Consider the following 26,741-nt stretch of genomic DNA (forward strand, 5'->3'; position numbering starts at 1 on the left):
GGTGCGTAGTCCCGGAATCGGAGAGGATGGAACCACTCCGGGTCTTCGCTGCAGCCGTCGGATCCTAGGGGGCGGGGAAAAAGTGTCTAAGCCCACGGATTTTTTTCAATCGCAGAGCCTTGATTTTAAAAATGTGTACGTTTACATCTTGGCACACTCCTGGAATCCCAGCGGCTGGGAAAGCTCAGGTAGGAGGATCACGAACTCCAAGCCAGCCTCAGCAATGGCGAGGCGCTAAGCAACTCACTGAGACTCTGTCTTTAAATAAAATACAGATTAAGGCATAGGGCTGGGGGTGTGGCTCTGTGGTTGAGTGCCCCTGAGTTCAATCCTCGGTATCCCCCCCCCCCCGCAAAAAAAAAAAAGTATATTTAATACGATATATTTATGCTGTTGCTTTAATATATAATCAATAAAAGTTATTGACAGGCTAATTTCTATTTATACCAAGCCTTAGAAATTTGGTATCTTCTACACAACAGCACATCTTCATTTGATTTAATCACTGGTAAAGCTCTCAATAGACATTACAGTGGCATTAACTCCATTATGGGCAACACTGCTTTAGGGAGAACACAGTTCCATATAAATATTATCAACAACACTTCAACAAATTGAGGGTCGTGTGCCCCCCCCCCCACTCCAGCCATGTTGAGGATCAAATCCAGGGCCTCACACATGTTAGGCAAGCACTCTACCACTGAACCACATCCTCAGCCATTATAAATTTGAGTTTTAAAGATCTAATTGAAGTGGCTGGAGGTGGAACTCAGTGATAGAGCAGATATTTAACATGCATGAGGCCCTGGGTTCAATCCCCAGCTTGAAAAAAATAAAAGAAAGTTATAATTGACTTTTACTAGGGACTCTTGGACCACATTGGCCATTTCAGTTACTTACACTACAGGAGTGTGAATGAAGTTTCCTTGGCTTAGTGTGATTTGGCTATCAGCTCTCTCCTAGTTTTTTGTAAGGTAACTTTCCATGATCATACAACCAAGAAGTAGCAGAGATTGAATTCAAGCCCAGTCATCTAGGCTCCAGGGCACTCTGTCTTTGACCTGCAGTTCCTATCTAGGATCTATTTTATAACTATAATCTCAAAGAAGCACAAAGATGTATACACATAGAAACTCCTAATTAGCCTCTGCTTTAACAACTTGCTTAATTTAACTATGCTGTTGCCTTGCAAAACCTGTTAAGAGGATGCAACCAACACTTGGAAGATAGCTATTCTCTAGGATGCCTGCAGACTTCTCTTACCACTTATTATATGCTTAGAGTAGGTTGTGATTGTCCTTATTCATGCCATTTGTATTTGTGCAATTACAATCTTTTTCTTTTTTTTTTTAATTTTCAAGGTACCAGGGATTGAATCTAGTGTGTCTCCTCCATTCTAGACAAGCACTCTACTATTGAGCTATATCCCCAGCCTCTCTGGTGAGTATTTTAAAAACAGAGATTAGGGTTTGTTTCTATTTACAAAAGCTTGAGAGTTACAGAAGAGCACACAGGAACAAAATTTTAAAATTACTCATTACCACTCTCACAAAATAATTCAATGAATTTTTAGGTAAAATATTGTTTAAATGAAAACTAAGGTGAGAGCTCTGAAGAGTCTAATAAAGGCAAGTCATTAAAAACCTGAACCCAAACAAACTGCTATTAATTTGGTTCAAGCCAAACTGTACCACGTGTGCTGGAAGCCACCTGAAACCAGAAACTACCCTAAAAAGTAGATGCAGCTTTTGCTTTTTTATCAGGAGCTTTTGCACTACAGAGACTTTGCATAAAACACGGATAAGTGGAGTTTCCTGACGGGTCAGGAGCCCAAAGCAGCAATTGGGAAGTGGCTGTTCTGCGCTTGCGCCGAATTTCCCGCATGCTCAGTCGCTGAGGTAGGTTTGCCCTCTGTCCCAGCACGACCTATTGGCTGCACGGAAACGCGGTACTGGACCTACCGAGGGACCTGTGGTTTGGTAACCCAGTTGGGTTACCCCTAGAGCGTCATTTGTCCGCTGTCCTTGCAAATTTGACAAAGTAAGTGCTCTCCCCGTCCCTGTCACGTGAGAGAAGGGCCTTAGGCAAATCTTGACCCTTAACTCTACCCCTTTGCACAGATAAGAGGACATTCAAGGAATTTATGTTTAAAAAGAAAAGAAAGTATATGTGAATCAGAGTGCTTTTCCGGATATTCCATTTCTAGACCTAGAATCTTGAGTGTCAACATTTTCGTGGGTATTTTTATCGCTCTGTATTGTAGAAACAAGGCAAACCTAGACTTTGAGCTCCTTAGTGCACCCAAATTTAGAAATTCTTACATGTAACACTCAATTTCATTTTAACAGCCAATACTCTTTCAGTTGCCATTTCTACATATTTATAGGTCTTAGTGATTTATTTGGATTTTCCTGGAAATATAATTGCTGGTTCATAAGATGTATACATGTTACTTTTATTGAGGTTCTCAAAGCCCTCCTAAGAGGTTTCATGGCTTTTCATTCTAACCAAAGATGCTCTGGAACATGTTCCTCACATTCTTGAAAACTGGACAAAATTTTTCTTACCTCTTATAATTTTTAAAATAAACGATCATTTCTCATTGTTTTACTTGTGTGGTTTAGGACAGCTCCAAAAGACAGTATTTTGATTAGGAACACATCTGTCATTTTTAGATCCTAATCTTCATATGGTCACTATCTTTATGTTGAATTATTAAAGATCCTCTTCCAGGCTATGAGAAGAAACTGGTCATTTGATTCCTGTTATTTTTTCATCTTTCTGAGCTAGCTCTGTTGGCAACGGTAAGGATTTCTTAAATGGATGAGGGTTAGGTTGATTGCCTTACGTGTTGTAAAACCTTTTTTCATATTTACTCTAAGCCTAAAATGTTATTTAAAGAAAGAACCTTTTGTAATGAACCAGTAAAAAATATGGGAAAAGAACCTGTGCTATGATTCAGGGTCATATTGGGTATCATATTACATTCTTAAGGTTAAAATACTGTTGCAGAAGCTGTAGGAACTTTTTACCCTCAACACTGTCCCATGTCCCTGGTGGATAGCCAAAAATAAGGACAAAAGATTTTAATGATGGCTAGACATTATTATTTGATGCTCACCTACAGGGACAAGTCCTTTGTATATGTAACTCACTTAATAATTACAGCCACTCTGTACTATAGGTAATATTGTTATGTACACTTACAAGTTTGGGCACAGAAAATTTAAGTGGTGTTCCCAAGGTCACACACTTAGTGTGTGCCAGGGCTAGGATGTGAACACAGGTAGTTGGGACCAGATTCTGTGCCCTTAACCACTATTTTTAACTAAGCTTTTAGAAAAAGATATGCTCATGGAAGGTAATGTTTTAGGACCCAGAAGATATAAAACTGATAGAGAAAGAAGTACAGTTGTTAATTTGAACTTTAAAAAAGTTAACTTGGGGCTGGGGTTTTAGCTCAGCGGTAGAGCGCTCACCTAGCAGGTGCGAGACCCTGGATTCGATCCTCTGCACCACATAAAAATAAATAAAATAAAGATATGTGTCCAACTACAACTAAAAAATAAAATATTAAAAAAAAAGAAAGTTAACTTGCCTCTGGTCTTACTCTTAATTCACAGGTAACATCAAAAGATAATTCTAATTTGGGATCTGGTTTAGGGCACAATTTAAAAAGGCTAATAGGAACCTCTTTTATAGAGTTTGTGCTTTGGTAATACTACATTTATCTTTTTAACAAGAACCAATATTGTATCCATTTATTTTAAAAATATGAGAAAATTATTAGGTTGGGGGATAGTAATATATCATTTCTAATTCCTTTTGGACCAGAAGTGGAGTACTTTAGAGAAACAAAGGAAGAAATATTTCCTTTTTTGTCAATAAAAGTGATTTGTGGAAACTGTTTATAAGTATTTTTTTTTTTTATCAAACCGTACGTTTTCCATGTTAGCTTTAAATGATGGTTCGTAAGTACAGTGTACATTTTGTGAGGAAGGTAGTAGACACCTAAGCCTGAAAGTTTTTCTTTGGAAGAAGAAAACAAAGTGTACTTGGCAAACAGAAGGGAAAGTGCTTTAGTCACACCCAAAGCCTGACAAGGCTCAAATGATTGCTTAACTGGCTCAAAGGTAAGTGATATTTGTGAAAAGTTATAATGCTACCAGATAGTAAGGAAAAATGACCTTCCAATCACAAAGGAAGTCTTTCATAACATAGAAACTGAATAAGATATGGACATGTTAAAATATACTCAATGGTTAAAACATCTAGATAGAATTAATTAATTGCCTGAAGACTACTTTTCCAGCACAGAATATATCAGCTATATGGCTGGCCATTGATATAAAGGAGCAAAAGTAAGGCCAATGAAATGTTTATTAAATTATTTTGTATGTTTTCTGTTTGTGGTGCTCCTGAATTGGTAATGATCATAGCTAGTTTAGTCCATGTATAATATATAGTATGTGAAGAAAATTAATCTAGCCTGATTATGATATAATAAGGTAAACAGAATTCATATATTCCACAGAAACCCATTTTATTTTCATCTTAATTCTAGACAGCTATTGGTCACAATATGATATTCATTACCATAAATCAATTTCAATTCCATCTTTTCACTTGTATATTATCTTAATTATCTTAATAATTCTCATAAATAGAATGAGAGTGATAGAAAAAGATGTAAAGGGGTTAAAAGGCACATCAAAGTAAGTATTCAGTCAGAAATTTGTAACAGCACAGTGACTTGCTGAATCAAGGTTTGTACTATTTTTTATATATATAGTTCCTGTATGCAGAGAATAATAATATGTGGCTTTATTGCAATGAAATATTGTTGATCCAATTTGATTTAGAAATTACAGAATTTTTGTTCCTTTGTTTCTTTGTTTGTGCAGTGCTGGATATCAAAACCATGGTCGTGGGTGTGCTAGGCAAGTGCTCTTCCATTGAGCTACATATCCAGACTGAAAGTTTTTATCTTAGTTTTGTTCTCCATGAACACTCTGAGACAGTGATAGAGGTTTATTAGGGAGTATTCTTTTGATCCCAAGAGGAAGGGGAAGGAAGTAGGAGGGGGCATGTTGAGCTGGATGCAGTCTCAACTGTGAACTCAGTAGTCTCTCCCTGGGTACTCAAAAGTTGGGATGACCCTTCAGATTTGGGGTGGCAGCCAGTTGGGTGGGCAGTGGCCTTTAAACCCTCCTGTAGACAAGCTTCAGATGAAGTGACTTTTCTTAGCAGATAAATTCCCAAAGAAAGATGACAGCTAGGGACCATCATCTTAGCAGCTGGGGAAGTAAGCCCTTTGGTCTGAAGGGAATCTGGGTGGTATATCCCAGCATCCAGAGCAGTCACTAAAATTCCAGGATTTGAATTTGTATTTTCAAAAAGGAATATACTTAATCCTACAAGTTGGGGATTTGCTTGCTTGTTTGTTTCCATTTATCTGAGCTAGGGACTTACCTGACACTCATAATTTTTTTTCAGATGATTATCTTCACTCGAGTTATGATGATTTTTCTCTTTGTTTGGCTACTGTTGAGGACGGGGTAAACAAAACAGGTTAAATTTCACTCAGTCTCTAAAAGAATATTCATTGAATTTCAGAAAATAATTGTAATAATGTGTAATCCTTAACCTGTTTGTGTGTGATGTTAGGGATCAAATTCAGGGCCTTGCACAGTTGCATGAACATGTTGTTCAATGGCAGGTGCTCTACCACTGAGAAACATTCCCAGCCCCCTTCTTCTTTTAAATTACCCCATATATACACTTTAATCCCTTAACCTATTGAAGCCAGTTTAGGTTTAGACATTAGGTTATATTATATCCTGCACAACTCACCAAAATATTAACCCATTAAAGGCAGATGTTACATCTTATACTTTTAGCCCCTGAAACATCTTCCGTAGCCTTTGCACATTATATATCTCACACACAAAACTTTTTCACATGCTGAGCCTTTTGGGCCAGTTTTTCATCATAATGTGCTTTGAAATGTCCCATCTGCAGAGAGAAAAAAATGCTATAGGAAAGAGTTAATGCTGAAATTGAGGTTTTTCCATATCGTTCTTTTTTTTCTTTTCTTTTCTTTTTGGTACCAGGGATTGAACTCAGGGGCACTCAACCACTGAGCCACATCCCCAGCTCTATTTTGTATTTTATTTAGACAGGATCTCACTGAGTTGCTTAGCACCTTGCTTTTGCTGAGGCTGGCTTTGAACTCATTATCCTGCTGTCTCAGCCACCCAAACTGCTGGGATTATAGGTATGCACTATCACGCCCTGCCCAAGTCTCTTTAGGTACATATTTATTAAAGAACCTACTCAGTTAAAGTAAGCAATTAATAAATATGCATCTAATTGAATTCAAGTATGTAAAACCAATATTTGGCTTTTAAAGTAACAAAGCATTTTTCTTGATTTCCTTTTAGGGAGCATCATGGCTTCGAGTCACACTGTGTTGATGCGGTTGGTAGCTTCAGCGTATTCTATTGCTCAGAAGGCAGGAACTATAGTTAGACGTGTTATTGCTGAAGGAGACCTGGGTATCGTGGAAAAGGTATTGCAAGTCTTATTTCATAGTAGCCTTTATTTGCTCTTTGAGATTTAGCTAAAGAATTTGGACAAACTTTCACAGCTAAAATAATTGATGGTTCCCTTGTGGAAATTCCAATATCCTTAGCTCAGATGGTCCACGTATCTGCTTTGAAAATGACTCCAGACTTCACCTCAAATCTTTATTTATGTGACTGGGTCTTTTGACCAATGTCCAGCCCTAGGACAAATCCTAATCTGTTACATGCAGAACAATACAATCTTTAGGAAACTTGATGTGTTTAATAAAATCTGGCATTTAAATAATTGTTCCTTATACTAAAAGCAATACATTTTTCCTTATGGAAAAGACTCAAAACAAGGTTTGTTGCTAGGCTAAGGTATTGGGATTACAGATTACATCTCTGTAATCCCAATACCTTTATTGGGATTACAGATTACATCTCTGTAATCCCAATACCTTAGGAACCTAAGGGAGGAGGATCACAAGTTCAAGGCCAGCCTGGCAACTTAGTGAGACTCTGTCTTAAAATAAAGGGTGACTGGGAACGTAGCTCAGAGGTAGAGGACCCCTGGATTCAATCTCCAGTACCAAAAAAATATGAAAGAAAGAAACCAAAGCTTTTCTTTTTACTAGATAATTTTAAACTTAGAAAAATTATTAGAAATTTTATAGTAATATTCGGTTTGTAAGGGAAATACTACCATGTATGAGTTCCAGTTTGAAATATGCCACAAGACTTAATTATTAGTTCACATTATGTATCTTAAATATAAGTTTCTGTATGCTGTCTTTTCTCTTTAAACGTTTAGCGTCATCTTTAAGAAAGATTGTGTTATAATTGAAAAAAATCAAAGAATGTAATTTGCAAAAAAAAAAAAAAAAGAATGTAATTTTCCATTAGTATTTTAAAAGCTGGATGTGGTGGAACATGCCTGTAGTTCCAGCTACTTGGGAGGCTGAGGCAGGAGAATTGCTGTAGCCCATAAATTTTAGACTAGTCTGGGCAACATAGAAAGACCCCCATTTCAAAACAACAATGCTTTAATAGAATCATAGAAATAAGTTATAATTAAGATACTCATTTAGGATAAGTCAGGCATCTATGTATAGCTGATATTATTTAAAAAACAATAACAACAAATGAGGGACTGGGGATGTATCTCAATAGCAAGTGCTTACCTAGCATGTGCAAGGCCCTGGGTTCTATTCCTTGCACTGAAGAGAGAGCCATATGTATGAATAAAAACCAACTTAAAGGGCAGGGGCTGTAGCTCAGTGGTAAGAGTTTGCCCAGCACGTATGAGGCACTGGGTTCAATCCTCAGCACCACATAAAAATAAAATAAAGACATGCTGTCCATCTACAACTAAAAAAAAAAATTAAAAAAGAAAAGCAACTTAGAAATAAGTTGAAATATGGCCAGGTACAATGCCACACACCTACAGTCCCATTTACTGGGGAAGCTGAAACAGAAGAATGCAAGTTTGAGGCCAGCCGTGACAATTTAGCAAGACCCTGTCTCAAAATAAAAAACAAAAAAGTCTGTGGATGTAGTTCAGAGGTAGAATGTTCACTTCAATAAGTGAAATAAGTCCATTTCCTTTTTTTGATATGTTTATGGACCAGACCATACAGACCCAAATATACGGTATCATGATTTCAGGGAAATACTTGTTACAGGTTCCATTGTCTATTTTAGAAGATTCAAGTTATTAATAATAGATGATGTCTCCCATTCCCCATCATAAATCACCATTAGGTATATTCATAAATAGGCAAATAACATTACCCTACAATTTTAATTCTTGATTCATTTTCAGCCCGGAAAAGTATCCTTGCTGGCAGGATGCAGGATTGCTCCTGACACTGTCCCATTCTCTTTAATCACTCAATTACAGTTTACTGGGAATTGAATCCAGGGACACCACCACTGAGCTACCTTCCCAGTTCTTTTTAGTTAGAGATAGGGTCTCTCTAAGTAGCACAGGCTGGCTTCAAAGTTGTAATCTTCCTGCCTCAACTTCCCAAGTCCCTGGAATTACAGGTGTATGCCACTATGCTCAGCCAGTAAAATTTTATTGAATGTATCTTCTCAAAACTTTGGAAGAGGCCACTATAGAAAACACACTTACCAAATTTGTCAATAAAATGACACTGGAAGGGCTGGTTGATGTATTGGATCCCATGATAAGTATTCAAAGTAGTTGTGACTTCTGAGAAAAGAGGGCCAAATCCAACAACGTATTGTAACAGCAATAATTATAAAATTTTATATTTATGTTGAAGTAATATGGGGTAAATCTGATTCAAATTTGTTTGGAAAAAAGGTTTTTGTTGCCACATACAATGTACACAGCTGCATTCAGAAGACTTCTCATCTTACTGTTTTCATTTGGTGGGGTTTTTTTTTTTCCTATTAAAAATAGGAAATTGAGAAAAATACCAAGCAATAAAGAGACCATCCATCATATAACCATTGCCAATATTCTGGTTCATTTCCTTCTAGATTATCATTTATTTTGTTTCCTTCTTCAGCATCATTTATTTTGTTTAAATTGGTTTTATGTTGTATAACTTTGTATCCTGAAGCTAAGGAATACTAGAAGTACAGTGTCCAAGATTGGAAAAAAAAAAAAAAATCTCATTATCCTCAGTACTGTCATTTCTAATACTTTATGTTTATGTTCACCTGTTTGACACCTTATTTTAAGAGAAACAAAGGTGAAATCAGGTACAAGGTATTCACAATGATGAGGTACAGCATTATGTTGATAGACCAGGAAATATTTATCTTAGAGAAGAAAAGAATTGGGATATATTTTCCCAGATAATTGAATGCAGGGCTGTCAGTGTGTCTCCTCTCTCTCTCTCTCTGTCTCTCCCTCCCCCCACTCACTCTCTCCAGCAGTGGTCTTCAGACTCAATCGATATATAATTAATCTCCAAACCCAACAATTCATTTAAGTAGTTTCGTTTATAAAGTACCTACCGTTGCCTAGCATAGTTCTTTAGAGAATGAAACCTCTTTGTGGGTTCATATTCTAGTAGAATAATACTTTGCATTGAGATAACCAGCAAATCTCAATGTGTCATAAAAGTTATATTCACCGTCACTTGTTAGGTCATTGCAAAGAAGTTTAAAGATTCTGTTCAAGATGATCAGTAAATCTGTCTAACCAGTGTTATATAAATTACAGCATGCCATAATTCTCCAAAAGCAAACTTAACAAAGGAGATTGTGGAGTCAATTGCAAAATTTTCCACTGCCTTTCACTAGTATAACTTTCTGACCTATGGATTGAGTAAGGTACCATAGGTAGGCCATATATTAAATACTACTAGAGTTCATTTTAGATTTTAGAAATAAGAAAGAATTGTGTACACTAGTAAATCTGAGGGGCAGTCATTGAAAAAAATCCCTGTAAGGAACACCTTCCCAGTATTAAAATATATAGTATTTAACTTGGCTTTGAAATGTTATAAGTTTCCTATCTTTTTTTTTTTTAAATACTTTTTGTTGTAGCTGGACACAGGACCTCTATTTTGTTTATTTAGTTTTTTATTTGGTGCTGGGGAACAAACCCAGTGCCTCATGCATGCTAGGCAAGTGCTTTACCACTGAGCCATAACTCCAGCACTAAGTTTCCTATTTTTAATCTGTTTAAGCCAAAGCTTGATATCTGGCGATCTGTCAACTCACCACCACCTCAACTACTGTAGCTTAAACCCACGAGTGTACCACTGAGCTACATTCTCAGACCCTTTTTAGTTTTTGAGACAGGTATTATCAAATTGCCTAAGCTGGCTTCAAACTTGCAATCCTCCTGCCTCAGCCTCTCTAAACATAGAGATTATAAGCATGCAATATCATGTCTGGCCATCTAGAGATCTTATAAAAGAAATTTCTGAATTTTCAAAATATTTTAAAAATACCTTTCCAAACTTTACATACTATTGGGCTGGAGATGTAGCCCAGAAGTACAGCGCATGGGTAGCATGTCTGAGGCTCCAGGTTTGTTCCCTAGCACTGAAAAAAATTTACTTCCACAGTTTACCACTATTAATCCTATGAGAAACAACAAGCCAAGAAACTAGTTGATTCATTTGGTGTTAAGTTCTGCATTTCTAAAAATTGACAGTACTGGGCTGGGGATGTGGCTCAAGCGGTATCGCACTCGCCTGGCATGTGTGCGGCCCGGGTTTGATCCTCAGCACCACATACAAACAAAGATGGTGTGTCCTCTGAAAACTAAAAAATAAATATTAAAAATTCTCTCTCTCCTCTCTCTCTCTCTCTCAAAAAAAAAAAATTGACAGTACACTATACATTACAAAGACATGCATTTAGGAATTAGAGGACAATTTATTTTACATTAGTTCTGCTAAAGTTTGCATTTTTTGTTACAGACCTCTGCAACAGACCTGCAGACTAAAGCTGACCGACTAGTACAGATGAGCATATGTTCTTCACTGGCACGGAAATTCCCCAAGCTAACAATTATAGGGGAAGAGGTAAGAGTTGTCAGGGACATGATATATTTTTAATCTGTGTTTACCATATGGATTTGTAAGTGACACCTCATTGGTTTATATATCACTATTCAAATTTAAGCATTATATCTAGTGCTTTAATACAGAAGTAATTATTCTGTCCTTTGGAAGGAGGATCTGATCTTAAAACATTTTGATTGCTGGGTGTAGTGTCACATGCCTGTAATCCCAGCAACTCAGGAGGCTGAGGCAGGAGGATTGCAAGTTTGAGGCCAGCCTCGTCAAGCAAGCAAGGCCTTTAGCAACTTAGTGAGATACTGTCTCAAAATAAAAAATAAATACAAAGGGTTGGGGATGTAGCTCAGTAGTAAAGCACATCTGAGTTCAATACTCAGTACCACAGAAAAACATTTTGGTCCATATTTAGGCCAGGTATCTCAATTCTTAGTTATAGAAGACATAGTTACTGTTAAAATACTCAGCATATAAACTAAAGATGAGTAGATCTCAGGGGTATAGTATTTGCCTAGAATGCTTGAAGCCCTGAGTTCAGACCCAAAGACAAAAAAGATGAGCAAAGTTCTAGAACTTAGAAATACGATGTTTTTTTTTTTGTTTTGTTTTGTTTTTTTTTTGTTTTTTAATTAGGCCTCCTTCCACACTTATCCAAAGACCATAACACTTTGAAAGTGAACAAATTGAAATCTCTTATAATTGAGAAAGAATACATTTAAAAAAAAAATAAGTTTGTTAAAATATCTTCTCTTTTAAACCCTATTCAGTATAATGAACTTGAGACCATTTAATTGACTTTGAGAAACATGTTTTCTATTAAATTTGATTTGTTTTTTCAGTGCTAGGGATTGAGCCTAGGACCTTAAGCATTCTAGGTGAGTGCTATACTACTGAGCTACATCTCCAGCACCATGGGTTTGCTTTAAAAGATCTAAATATAATGGTAAACAGAAAGACTAGTAAAAATTGTGACACTGCATTTCTTTTGTTACTGAGAGTGAACATTAAACAATTTCAGTAACTATTAATGTTATCTCTGCTGCAGGATCTCCCTCCTGAAGAAGTGGATCAAGAGCTGATTGAAGATGGTCAGTGGGAGGAAATATTGAAGCAACCATGCCCATCACAGTACAGTGCTATTAAAGAGGAAGACGTAAGGCTATATCAATACTTTAGAGTGTATAAAGTGAAACACTGTATTAGTGTTTCTTGCCATGGTCAAGGAAATAAAATTTGCATGTGAGATAAAAATTTAGTAGTTATAAAATAGGAATAAGAAGGAACTTGAAATCTTTCAGAGCCAAAGTAGAAGTTAACAGGCAATCATATGAAATATCTGACCTTTTTAATTTCTTTTTCTATGTCTCCTTTTTACTCTGAAACAAGAGTATTATATTTGCCTAGGGTGGTCTCAAACTCACAATCCTCCTGCTTCCTGAGTTGCTGGCATTACAGGTGCACACCACCATGCCTCATTTGAGATAATGATTAAAAATACTTTCAGGGGCTGGAGTTGTGGCTCAGTGGTAGAGTGCTTGCCTGGTATGTGTGAGGCACTGGGTTCAATCCTCAGCACCACATAAAAATATAAACAAATAAAATAAAGTTAAAAAAAAATACTTTCAGGCTGGGTAAGGTGACATACATGTAATCCCAGCAATTTAGGAAGCTGAGGCAGGAGGATTGCAAGTTCAAGGCCACCTGAACAAGTTAGCAAGACCTGGTTTCAAAACAAAAAACAGAAAGAGCCTGGGATACAGTTCAGTGATAGAGCACTTGCCTGGCATGCATGAGCTCCATATTTAATACCCAATATTACAGAAATAAATAAATAAATAACATAGAAAAAATCTTATTTGTTATTTATTAAATTTAGTAGCAAAACATTTCACTGGTTATTGGTGCTGGAAGAAGACGAAACAATTACTACCTTATGTTATAAGGCCATAAAAATCATCTTACTTTCTTTTTTAAAAAAATTTTTTTTTTTAGTTGTAGATGGACATAATACCTTTGTTTAACTTATTTATTTTTATGCGGTGCTGAGGATCAAACCCAGTGCCTCACAGGTGCCAGGCAAGCGCTTCACCACTGAGCTACAGCCCTAGCCCTTCATCTTTCTTTTTATGGTTGTTTAAATTAAATTAATCTGTGACCTCAGATTTAAACACACTTCTTTAGTTTTCTAATTTTAAATCATTTTAAACATGTTTATTGAACACCTAGGTAAGGCAATTTGCTTTGGGCTGTGGAAGATACAAAGAAAATGAAACATGGTGTCTTCCATCAGAAATATGCCATCTCAAGCCAGGTGTAGTGGCACACACCTGCAATCCCAGCAGCTTGGGAGGCTGAGGCAGGAGGATCACAAGCTCAAAGCCAGTCTCAGCAAAGTGAGGCCCTAGGCAAATTAGTGAGATCTGTCTCAAAAAATAATAAAGGGCTAGGAATGTAACTCAGTGGCTAAGTGACTGACAGTAGGTTCAATCTCCAGCACCAAAGAAAGAAAGAAACATGCTGCCTATCACAAATTCACATCAAGTGTTAGAATTCTAGTAGTAAATGGCAGCATATCCTAAATGATGAAAATCATAAACATTAAGCCTTTATTTTATTGCCAGCTCTATGAACTATTTATTTTTCTTTGGTCTATATGAATGTGTCCTTAAAGTAATCAGACTGTCTTTAAAAAATAATCAGCATTTATATATAAAAATGAGTAGCAGTGATAGAGTGCTTGCCTGGGTTCGATCCCCAGCATGGGATGTGGGGGTGTTAAAAATAGGGCAGAGCGAAATGCTCAAGGGTAGAGCGAGGCTCTGGGTTCAATCCTTAGCACTATAATCCCAGCAGTTTGGGATTACTGGGAGAAAAAATAAGAAAAAAAATGGGCTGGGGATATAGCTCAGTTGGTAGAGTGCTTGCCTAGCATACATAAGACCCTGGGTTCAATCCCCAACACCACAAAAAAAAGAAGAAAACTAAAAAAACTGAATAGCACCCACACATTGTTCAAAACATTTTTGGTGCCACTTTGAGTGTTTTTACTGTACCACCTGTCAGTGTTCATGGCATTGTTCAAGTGACAGTAATTTTGCAGTTAATTATTTAGTATTATAGATTCTTGAATCAGACTTTTCTCCAGTTTAAATGGACTTCTTCCATGATTCCAAAATTTTTTTTTTTTTTTTTTTGGTGGTACTGGGTATTGAACTCATGGGCGCTTAACCACTGAGCTACATCCCCAACCCTATTTTTTATGTTATTTAGAGACAAGGTCTCACTGAGTTGCTTTGCGCCTCACAGTTGCTGAGGCTGCCTTTGAACTCGTGATTCTCCTGTCTCAACCTCCCAAGCAGCTGGAATTACAGGTGTGTGCCACCACACCCGGCATCATTCCAAAATCTTTAGATTTTTTTTGTCACTATCCTAACACTGATATTGACTTAAGCTTTCCCTAATATAATTTCAAAAATGTAAAATGAGTAGTTTCAATCTTTTTTTGGAATTTTGTATACTTCATTTATATGTATTTTTTCCTTTTTTTTTTTTTTAAGCTTGTGGTTTGGGTTGATCCTCTGGATGGTACCAAGGAATATACTGAAGGTTGGTATTTTCTTTCTGTATTTCACAGCAGTAAGACTAGGATATAATATTATATTTTGTATATTACATGAAAAGCCGCTCGTGGTAGCTAATTTTTATCACACATCAATGATTATTAAGACAAAAGGAGAGTTGGGATCAGTGCTGAGAGAGAGAGAAATTCATCTCCTTCAAATACTACTGTGCCATTATCTACCAGCCCCACAAGCCTGAATGTCTCCCAGATGAGAATATCTATCACATTAGACCAGTGTTACCAAAGGAACTATAATGAATCCCCAGCTTTATTGGGGTAGAAAATGATAACAAATTCAGCTCTGCTGTCCTTGTTCTACTACCACCACTATCCCATATACATCTTGTTCATGCTCCCTTCTTCTGAAGGTTTCAAAGATGAGAAAAATTAGAAAGCAGCAAACTGAAAATAAAATTGGCAACATCAAAGTAAGAAGGACTAGGCTTAGAGCCAGAGTTGTAGGCTTTAGCAGATTAGAGTTTTATTTTTGAAGTAGAGCTTTTACATAGCTTTTCTTACATTGGTTCTCAGCTCATGGTTTAAAAAAAGAAAAATTTTCTTGATTACAAGAAAAAAAAACCTTCATTCTTGGATGAAACATGTCTGTGATGAATGAATCAAGCAGTGTTTTTGTACTGAAACATCTCTATGATCCTTTGGGAAATAAGGAAGCACTTATTTCTATTATTATACAGCTTTAATGTGTATAAGAGAATGTAGAAAGTTATTTAAGTCTTGATTCCCACCTCCCAAATTTTGATTCACTCGATACCTCTGGGAAAAGGCTTGAGAATCGTATTGTAAAAATTATATCAGTTAATTATAGAACTGCTTGATAGTCTATGGACCCCCTCTTTAGGAAACCTTGCTTTAGAGGTTTGAAATGGAAGTCTAGAGAATAATTTAGGAGTACACAGTGATTCATCAGGTAAGAATGAGTTGAATAATGGTGGAAGAAGGATAGAGGAATCTAATGATAATGGCTGTGGAGTTGTGGCTGCTTCATTTAATTGTTTTACAAATTGTACTAATGAGACATAGTTATCAATTCAGTTAAATGTCCATAGACCCTATTTCCATCACTGGCCAGCTATCTTATAATTAGTGCATTTTGCCATAAATAGGATTGATAATGGAAGTCATTGCACATTCCTTATCTTTACTGAAAAATAACTTGCAGCAATTGATGTATTGATGATGAGTCATAACATGAGAAAGATATGACTGATACTTCTTTTTTATAGGTCTTCTTGACAATGTAACGGTTCTTATTGGAATTGCCTATGAAGGAAAAGCCATAGCAGGCATTATTAACCAACCATATTACAACTACCAGGTATAACTATAAGTGATACAGAAATATTGTATTACATAAATAGAGAGTTATGATTCCAGATGTCATTTAATCCAGTGGTTTCTAGCTTGGTTGCATAGGCAGTCATCTGGGGAACTTTTTAAAGTACAGATTTCCCAGGTCATACCCTAACCTCTGGGGGCATTGGTACCAGGAATGTATAAATATGTATATATGTATACACAGACATACTATATGCATTATATTTTTTATGTACTTGTGATTCAAGTGCAGAAGTTTGAGAATTACTGATATAGTTCTTGATTATTGTGGTCATCAAGACACCTGACTTACAGGTCTCTTGAAGCCTATTAAAGAAATGAAGCATTTCAACCTAGAAAAGATGCTAGCCACATTGCTTTCTAAGTAATATGTGCTTTCTAAGTAATATGTGCCTAAATAACAGTCAACATTGACAACAACTGAATGTGTTCTTGCACTCTTTTTCTCTTATTTCATCTCTTTAATCTGCTTTTGACTTTCTAGTACACTCCAAAGAAATTGTCTTCCTTAGAAACAAGAAACTAGTTTAATTTCAAACCAAAAATTTATCATTAAATCACTTTACATCTTAAAGGAAATTATTGAGATAAAATAAGGTATTAAATGTGACCTTGATAGAACTTTGAGGAAACAAAGTAATCAGACTGGGTACTATTACTTCTGAATTTCTGATTTAAGAGCAGGATCAATCTTTACTTCTAATATGAATTTGTTTTTTCCTGCTATTTGTATAAATTTGATTTATAATCATGCATTTCTTAGAACATACCAAAATAATTTAAGCCTCTCACTGAATTGATTATGTGTCCATTAATTTCTTATAATATGGCTTTAATATTTATACAGTATTATATGCAGATATGGCTTGTTATTTTTATATAAACTTTAAGTCAATACTGTTACTTAAAAGAGGGGCCTTTAATTCATAGAAAACCTTATAATGCATGGAATCTTTCATCAAAAATAAAGAGCTAAATGCTTAGGAATTGTTAATTTTTATCCCTTCTTTCTGAGATTCGAAAATTGTATTCATTTTCCACAGAACAATGAAAAGCAGAAGTTAAGGGAACACAGGAATGAAGCAAAGGTGAGAAAAATAGTTAGGGTTTTGGTTTCACTAGAAGGTAGAAAAGAGATAGGCACTCTGGTCCCGTAGGTAGTTATTGTATATCCCATGTACCAGTTCATTTTCTCCTGTTCAGCATCTTCTATTCCTTACCTCTCCCCTTGCCACATTCCCTTCTTACACTCTGTCCTCTTTTTCTTCTTGTTTGCATATGCTTTAACATTTGCTGCAACAAATGGAAGTTGAAAAGTTGTTCAGCCATGTTGATGGTATTCAAGGCTGAATATTCCATTTTATATAATCATTGTCATAATAGCTGAATTTATCAAGAGCTTAAGGGCTTACAGTATGCTGCGAGGCTCAAGCCTTATCTCTTTTAATACTCGCTGCAACCCTTTAAGGAAGAGAAAACTGAAGCAATTACCTTACCACTGTCATCTAATTGGTAAATGGCAGAGCTGGTTTTCAAAGACAGGTCCAAGCCTTACTAATATTTCATATTGCTTTCTTAAGCTAGATGAAAGACTTAATTCAAACTTTATTATGCTTCAACAGGCACTAAAGCCAATAGGCATGTAACGGGAGCAGCATGGCATGGTGCAAAGATACCCAGTCAATCTTTTGTCAGAGCTAGCTTCTTAACCATTATGAATCTTAACTCATCTGTGAGGTGAAATGCCACCCTTTATTACCCTCTGAAAATTAGTGTGGGGACTTTGAAGGAAAGAGTTAATGAGAAACTGTGAGAGCAGGAGCTCAGAGGAAGGCCAACTGGCTGCATCATGGACTGCATGAATTTCACTAGGTCACCAGTTTCTTTGTACCCAACCTCTTTGTCTGCATATTCATTGATAGCAGTAGTATGACTTTTTAGGGAGCAGAATATTTGTGTCTAGCTAGGCACAGAATTAATCTCAATGAGCAAGCTAAAGCTTAATGGGTACCAAGAGCCACCACAGGGTCCATGTGTACTTTTCACATGCCAAGCCCCTCCTGCAGTGTAGGCTCAAGAGGGAACAGCAGATGCATACACACACATATTGAGCACCAGTACTTCTTTATTGGTTCCTTTGTTGCCCCATTGCAGAGAGCACTGTCAAAAGTCAGCCTCTTTGGAGATTGCCTCACCCTTCCAGCATCTTATCTGTTCCCAAGGCAGTTCATTTCCAAGGACCAGAAATGGTCACTGCAGGAGTATAAAGGCCTAGAATTTCATTCCAATTTGGGGCAGCCCTGAAGAACTATTCTAGCTCCAGAGCTTTCCACAGGGTTTGCGGAAGATATTGTTGGGCTGCAGCATAGCTCACTTTTGGTTTTGTTTTGTTTTGTTGTGGTGCTGGGGATTGAACCCAGGGCCTTGTGAATGCAAGGCAAGCACTCTACCAACTGAGCTATATCCCCAGCCCTATAGCTCGCTTTTTGCCATCTGCACATACCTGCTTCTTTCTACAGGTATTGTTCCTACGAACCCACCTTGACATTTATCCAACTTGGAATTCACTTCCCAAAGAACCCATGGTGTATAATAAATTTATTTTACTCTAACAACACCCCATGTACTGCTTTAGGACAAATAAGATGATACATATGAAAACACTTGTGATGAGTAAACCCAGACAGTATAATGTAGTGAATATCACCAGCTCTGATTAGTTCAGTAGCATGTGCCTGTAGTCCAGTTACCTGGGAGGAACCTGAGGCAGAAGGATCATATGAGCTCAGGAGTTCAAGAGCAGCCTGAGTAATATAACATAGCAGGACCCTTTCTCAAAAAAGAAAAGAAAAAAAGCACAGATGAGACAGATGAATTCAGTTTGATTATGAGTTCACTTTGATCATGAACTTCCTAGAGTCCACAGTCAAATTACTTAATGATTCCCAATCTCTTTTCTATCCTTAAAATAAGTATAATAATACCAAGTTCATAGGGTTGCTTTGAGGCTTGGATGAGATAATACCTGTTACGAATTTAGTGTGGTGCCTGGTACATGCTTCATGTTGATTAAGATACAATTTCTGTAATGTATATCTACTATACTAGTATCATTTTTTAAAAATATTTTTAGTTGTAGATGGACATAATACCTTTATTTTGCTTATTTAGTTTTATGTGGTGCTGGGGATCCAACCCTGGGCCTCACTCATGCTAGGCAAGTGCTCTATCACTGAGCTACAACCCCAATCCTAGTATCATATTTTAATAACTTTGGATTAATTATTTTATATATCAGTTTTACTTTCCATGTAATGCAGGTTATGTTTTTCATGTGAAATGTATACTTTTTAACATTGTAGTTGAAAATTGTTTGAGCTCTGCAAAGGAAAATATGAATTCTAAGACTGCATTATATTTGTCATTTTACCAGTATAATTGTCAGTAAAATCTTAACCCTGACCCCATTATCTATGGCTGTTCTTCAGTATCAGCCTATTCAGTTGCTTTCTCTATAGTAGCAAAATCCATTCTCGCCAGAGTAACATGATCCTTACTGTTTCTTGAATACTGAATAGTAGTAGTCAATACATAATCAATACATAGTGTTTATTTTCCGGAAGACTTCAGTACCTTTTGAAAACAGGTATTTCCAATACAGCCAAAAGATCTTTGGATGATTCAGAGAGAGTAATCAGTATGTGATGTTTCCTTTCCTGAAGACTCAGGGAATAACCAGAAGTTCCCTAGTACTTTGAAACTGTTAACCAAAACAACATTAGGAATAACCAGCACATTATGTCAGGAAAATTTTTTTGTCAATGATATTGTTGTACTTTATCACATTAATTGTGTTTCTTTTTTATAATGAAATATCCTATATTCTAAATATTCTAACCTTAATTAAATGTAACTAAATATTTCATTTATGACTAATGTGTTTCTCCAAATGACTATAAGATTTGTTGTTTTTTCACTCATTTACATAGGCAGGACCAGATGCTGTGTTGGGGAGGACAATCTGGGGAGTTTTAGGTTTAGGTGCCTTTGGGTTTCAGCTGAAAGAAGTCCCTGCCGGGAAACACATTATCACAACTACCAGATCCCATAGCAACAAGTTGGTTACAGACTGTGTTTCTGCTATGAACCCTGATGATGTGCTGCGAGTAGGAGGAGCAGGAAATAAGGTATGAAAAAGATCTGTCATCTGCTCTGGAATTCAACTGAATCATTGATGGAAATACTGAATTCTTTTAACATGTGAAAAAGAGTTTAAAGAGAAGGGATTAAAGATTATAATTTGCCACTAAAAGCACATTCAGCAACATTTACATTTTTAAAGATTTTAGGTTCAAGTCTTTTTCATCTCAGAGTCCAGGATTATTAAGTGATATATAGGAACCCATGACTCTTACCAAGGACCCTCCTTGATGATTTCCTAGACCTTTCTTCTGCCGACCCTAGGGACATTCTTGTCTGTGCCCTTCCTGTCTACTTCCCCATTCTTTCACTCTAGGCTTCCAACCTTCTGAGAGAATTGTGAAATGGGACACAGTTTGACCTACATTGTTAGCCCTGATCTCTTCTCATCTGATTATCCCTGGATATCATCATGATATCCCTCAGGTATCTTGAATTCAACATGTCCAATTTCACCTTATTCTCTTTTTAACCGCACCCAGATATGCTCCTCTCCTTATTTGCAGTCTGGTTAATGCCACCATCATTTTCCTGATTGCTTTACCCAGACACTGGGAAAGTCATCCCAGATTTCTTCCTTCTATACTATCCATACAATTCTTCCCTACTGTCTTGTCTTGTCTTGTCCTCTCAGCTGCCAGCACCGTAGTTGAAATCTCTCGTCATCACAAGAGCTGCTATAATAGCTCCCTGAGTGATCTCTGTTCAATCTATTCTTTATAAATGCTACTGGAGCAATTTAAAAATGCAAAACTTCTCCCTGTCCCAAATGCTTAGATGGTTCCCCATCACAACAGTTAAGATCCAAACTTAATAACAGAGTGAAAGCCTGCTATTTCCTGGCTCCTGTACATCCCGAGCCTCATCTCATGTCATCCTACAATTCATACATCAGCTCTAATGATACTGAACTACATTACTTAAGCAATAGTGTGTGCATTTCACACATGTGTACATAACACAGGAAAGGCAAATAATATTTATTGAACTGAATGGAATTCATTTTTTTTGCCTGTGCTTTAGAAGCAATGCTCAAAGTGAAAATATATTCCCCATATTCACTGAATAAATAACGACAAATATGTTTCCCCTTTGCCCCTAACTTTTGTAATCACCAAAGCCCATCATCTCTTTTATTCCCAAGGAGCACCTTTCTTCTAAGAAGCATCAATTTCTCATCCTGCATATCTCTACCTTTCTCCTGTGGGGGGAGGGGGGAATCTTGTTGGGCAGTTCTCAACTTTTTTACATTAAGAGAATTTAAGGAAAGCTATAGCCCTCTCCTATCAAAAAACAAACAAACTGGTATATATAATGTTAGACTTAATCTATAATGTTAGTCTTGCAACATTTGTTGAATGAAAGAAAACCTTTTACTCAAAAGCCTGCAACTAGTTGAAATGTGTGAAGGTATTCATAAACAGTTCTGAAAGACATTTGGTACTCTTGTGTCCACTGAGATTTTCCTCATTCTGGTCCTCAGTCTGGTCCTTTATCTGAATATTTGAAGTCTGATTTTTTTAGTAATAATTATTTTACAGAGTAACCAAAAAAGACAATTAACTTGATAGCAAATTGCCATTTAGAGTTGTGAAAGTTATCAGCAACCTCAGTTTTATATGTGCATTTTAGGAAATATTGGAATAACTACTTACAAGTTTGTGTTTTGGTAATGGAAATAGCAACATGTTTGATCCTGAAGACCTGTGAAAGTACTTGTTAGACTAGTGAACACTGCACATCTGTTAGACCTTACTACAATTTTTGCATTATGGTACTGCTTGATATTTCTTTATCCTTTACTTAATCATGGTCAATTTTTAGATGTTTTAAAAAATTTTATATTTTTAATGATATATATTGCTTTTCTAGTAAGAAAGAAAAAACATTGAATATAAAGAAAAGTTTATTTTCTCTAACTTGAAATATGGAGATTGTTCAGATGGTCTGTCTGTAGCTTTTATGATTGGTTTTCCCCCTTCAGATTGTCATATATTATCATATATCTATGATAATATTATCATACTTCCTCATAATACTTGTGTCATTTAAGCCTGCTAAAGACTTTAACCTCAGTCCAACAAGGGAATTGATGAAGTATCCTTGATAGAAGAAAGAAGTCTTTCTTATTTGTATCTCAGTCATTTCATGCTTGAGGGATAATTGTTATTTTTAACCTCACAGATCATTCAGCTGATCGAAGGCAAAGCTTCTGCTTATGTATTTGCAAGCCCTGGATGTAAGAAATGGGACACTTGTGCTCCCGAAGTTATCTTACATGCTGTGGGAGGTTAGTCTGTTTTATTTTGGAGAATTCTAGTTTTTATATTATGCTGAAACATGATATTTTAATAATATTACTTTACCTAGACTCTTAGGATATAAGAGTTAGAGGGAAACTTAGAGATTATCCAGTCCAAAACCTAATTCGTAGATGAGTAAGTAGATGTTCAGCAAATTTATTATTCTGGAATTTATTGTCTCTTTTGCAGACTTGGATCTTCATACAGTTAATTTAACCCTAATCTTGTGGTTTTAATGCTTTCTTCCCTTGAAAAATAATGTGTTCATCATTATGACAAGACCTCACTTAGTTTATCTTAAGCTATAAATGGTGAATATCTCAGTACCAGTTCTAAATATCACAGAATTTTTAAAAATCTTACTGAAAATATATTACAAATATATACACAGTGAGATGATTTTTTTTCAATTTCAAATAAACATCAGAAGTAAGCAGTGCATTTGAAAATTCCTGTCAGGAACAAAGCATGTTAATGTACTCCTATAATCCCTGTACTCAGGAGACTAAGGCAGGAGGGTCTCCAGCTCAAGGCCAGCTTGGGCAATATAGTGAGAACCTGCCTTTGAATAAATAAACAAATAAAAATAAGTCCTTGTCTGAGACTGGAGGTGTAGCTAATAGTAGAACATGTGCTTAGCATGTGTGAGGACCTGGGTTCCATCCCCAGCACCACAAACAAACAAACAAACAAAAACCCTGTCAGATTTTTTTTTAAATGACAATAAGCAAATATTTTATTCTGTCGTTTCTCCTAATATATTACTTTATCCATACAGTATTAACATGTGATGAAGTTAAATTGAACTTTGTCCAAAAATAAATAAATAAATAAATAAATAGTACTTTGTTTTGGTCCATACATTTAGAATGCAAAATGAAACTTTTCATAAAATACAATTGTATTATATTAATCCTGCACCTAAACTTTCATCAGATAAAGCATAAATAATAAATAGTAGGATGAAAACATTTTCACAAATGTGAATGTGGTAATGGAGTATAACAATAGGAAAAATAATCACTTGAGAAGAGAAATTAATCAAGAAATAGAATTTTGGCCAGGCATGGTGGCACATACCTATAATCCCAGTGGCTTGGGAGGCTGAGGCAAGAGAATCTCAAATTCAAAGCTAGCCTCAGTGATTTAGCAAGACCCTGAGCAATTTAGCTAGATCCTGTCTCAAAAAATAAAAAGGGCTGGGGTGTGGATTAGTGGCTAAATGCCCCTGGGTTCAATCCTTAATACCAAATATAAATACATACACACACATTTATATATATATATAAAACTTGAGGGAGGAGGTATAGCTTAGTGGTAGAGTTCATATTTAGCATGTGTGAACACCTAGGTTCAATCCCCAACTCCAGAAAAAATATAAAGTGAAAAAAGAAATACAAGTTGAAAATACTAAATGAAATTTTGATCTTAAAGAAAAATATTTTTTTAAGAGTGAGAGAGAGGGAGAGAGAGAATTTTAATATTTATTTTTTAGTATTTGGCGGACACAACATCTTCGTTTATATGTGGTGCTGAGGATCGAACCCAGGCCGCACACATGACAGGCAAGCGCGCTACCGCTTGAGCCACATCCCCAGCCCCAAGAAAAATATTTTTAATCTTTTTAGTTAAAATTGCTCTATAGTCACAAATTAAATTAAAAACTTTACCTTTGGTCTAGGGTTGTAGCCCAGTGGTACAGCATTTGCCATGCACATGGGAGGCTCTGGGTTCGATCCTTAGCACCACATAAAAATAAATAAATAAAATAAAATAAAGGTATTATGTACATTTACAACTAAAAAAAATAAAAATGTTTAAAGAAAAGGAAAAAATTTCACATTTGCTCTGTGTGGTGGAGCATGCCTGTAGTCCCAGCAGCTCAAGAAGCTGAGGCAGGAGAATGGCAAATTCAAGGCCAGCATGTGCTACTTAGCCTGTCTCAAAATAAAAATTTTAAAAAGGGCTGGGGAGGTACTTCAGTGGTAGGGTGCTTACCTGGCACACCTGGAGTTCTGTCTTCAGTATTTCAAGGGAAAAATAAATAAACTAGAGGGGCTTGGGAATGTAGCTCAGTGGTAGAGTATATATCTAGCATATGCCAGGCCCTGAGTTCAATGCTTAACGCTTCCCCCCCCAAAAAAAAAATTCTCTAAGTATCATGATCCAATCATCTGTTAACATTGTATTGCTGTTTTTTTTCTGTAGGCAAGTTAACTGATATCCATGGAAATGCCCTTCAGTACAATAAGGAAGTGAAGCATATGAACTCCGCAGGGGTCCTGGCTACACTGAGAAATTATGACTACTATGCGAGCCGAGTTCCAGAATCTGTTAAAAATGCACTTGTTCCTTAAAGAAAATTTTCATTTTTTTAGCCCAAAGGACTTGTTTCTCAAAACAGTACATTTCAAAAACTGATTGAATGGAATTAGTATTCTACCTTTATTCATCATTGATCAGTGATTTATAGTAGTTACTTAAAGATAGAAAATGGGGTTAAAGAATTTCATTTTATTGGAGTCTAATACTACTTTGTCTTAGGCATGTAATAAATTTTGTGTGTCCTTTTTCCTGTTTAACAAAATCAGGGAGTCAGGCACAGTGATGCATAACCTATAGTCCCAACTACTTGGGGAATCTGAGGCCAGAGGATCAAATTGCATGAATGAAGGAATTTGAGGACAGCCTGGGCTACAAAGCATAATCCTGTCTCCAAAAAAATAAAAATAAAAAAGAAGAAAGGAATTTAGCTTGATTAGTCAACTGGACCAATTTTTACATCTGGAGAATGTATAAACTCAATATATTTCTTTTTATGTGGAGATATGAAAAAAAAAAAAGGTTTAGTCCTGACTAAGCCATTTGTGTAATCAACATTCCTATCTTATAAACCAGATTTCTTTAGGGCACAGAACCTTAATTGTTCAAAGATTTCTCTCTCATTTTTCATGGTAGTTTTGAAGGTGTTCCTACTTCAATTGTGAATACATATAATGTTATTATGTACATTGATGAAACATTTATGGGAAAAGTTTCTTTAAAATAAATTATTTAATCCTAGTTCTTTATTTTATATTTGCCAGTTTTTTAAGTATCTGAAAATTATAAATGCTATGTGTATTTACTCATTCTTATGGCATCATTTTAACGCTTAACTGTGAACAGTTGGATAGTTGCCTTGGTTCCTTTCAATGGGAGATTATAAGATATACTATCATGGGGCTGGGGTTGTGGCTCAGAGCTCACCGTTGAGCACTCTCTCTTATAAACTTTTTTCTCTTTGTCCTTATTTTTCCTCCTTCTAGCCACTCATTCTCCTTTCTTCTCTTTCTCTTCCTTCCCTTAAATGTCACTGTTCACCAAGATTGTGTTCTAGACTACTTTCTCATCAGATGATCCATTCTATCCATGTGGTTTCATGTAAGGCCTTTTGCTCAGAAAATCCAAAATCTAAACCTGTCTTAGAACTCTCAAACTCTGTATATCCAAAGCCTTCTTTGATGCCTCCAGCTATCTCTAAAAAACTATGGTGTCTCTACAGCTCTTCATTATTCCCAATCCCTCCTTAATTTATTTTACAAGCCCACAAGATGATCCTGATAATTGGCAAAATTTGAAAATCACTGCCTTGGTCCATTTACTTCATCCAGAAATGGAGTTCTCTGTGAACAGTGGACTAAACCTAAGTTTTAAAAAAATCTAAATGCAACATAAGAATAGCTTAAAGGTATTTCCACAGGCTCCTACATGAAAACACAACTATAACTAAGTGAGATATTTGGGAGTCTACATTCTGTCTTCATTTCTGTTGCCTCTACATTTGTTTATATACTCATGCCCCATGATTACTTCCTTAGATCACTGTGATGTCCTCCATACAAATCTCTACCTGGGCTTTAATGACTCTACAACCATCCATTACATCGTCTCCAGAGTGAACTTTTAAAAATGAAATCTAGTAATACCATTCTGTTACTTAAGATCTTTATGGCTTGCTTTTGTTTTCAGGATAAAAAATAAGTTCCCAATAATGGTATATGAAGTGCTTAATGGTGTGACTTCTTCCTTCTCCAGTATCAACTCGGATCACTATACTGCAGCCATGTGCAATCATTTGAACTCCCTCAGAACATCACGCTTCCTCTTCCCTTGGCCTCCATCCATTCATTCAACAGTACTG

General features: G+C 36.2%; 1 protein-coding gene across 3 annotated transcripts; it reads left to right on the plus strand.

Moving 5' to 3' along the window:
- Positions 1-108: 108 nt before the first annotated feature.
- Bpnt1 (3'(2'), 5'-bisphosphate nucleotidase 1) lies at positions 109-25,608 on the plus strand. 3 transcript variants are annotated; one of them, XM_026387980.2, is made up of 11 exons: positions 109-188; positions 1,362-1,440; positions 6,444-6,571; positions 10,979-11,083; positions 12,123-12,230; positions 14,635-14,683; positions 15,944-16,035; positions 17,099-17,143; positions 20,045-20,242; positions 22,440-22,545; positions 24,767-25,608. In XM_026387980.2, exons 3-11 carry the CDS (start codon positions 6,452-6,454, stop codon positions 24,913-24,915), a joined length of 972 nt encoding a protein of 323 aa, XP_026243765.1. In that variant the 5' UTR covers positions 109-188; positions 1,362-1,440; positions 6,444-6,451; the 3' UTR covers positions 24,916-25,608. The 3 variants fall into 3 exon arrangements, with proteins under 3 accessions (XP_026243765.1, XP_026243764.1, XP_026243766.1); XM_026387979.2 differs by lacking the exons at positions 109-188; positions 1,362-1,440 and adding an exon at positions 1,899-2,040; XM_026387981.2 differs by lacking the exons at positions 109-188; positions 1,362-1,440; positions 17,099-17,143 and adding an exon at positions 1,899-2,040.
- Positions 25,609-26,741: the final 1,133 nt, after the last annotated feature.

Source organism: Urocitellus parryii, chromosome 9 (assembly GCF_045843805.1).
Source record: "Urocitellus parryii isolate mUroPar1 chromosome 9, mUroPar1.hap1, whole genome shotgun sequence".
In the NCBI taxonomy this organism is placed as follows: domain Eukaryota; kingdom Metazoa; phylum Chordata; class Mammalia; order Rodentia; family Sciuridae; genus Urocitellus; species Urocitellus parryii.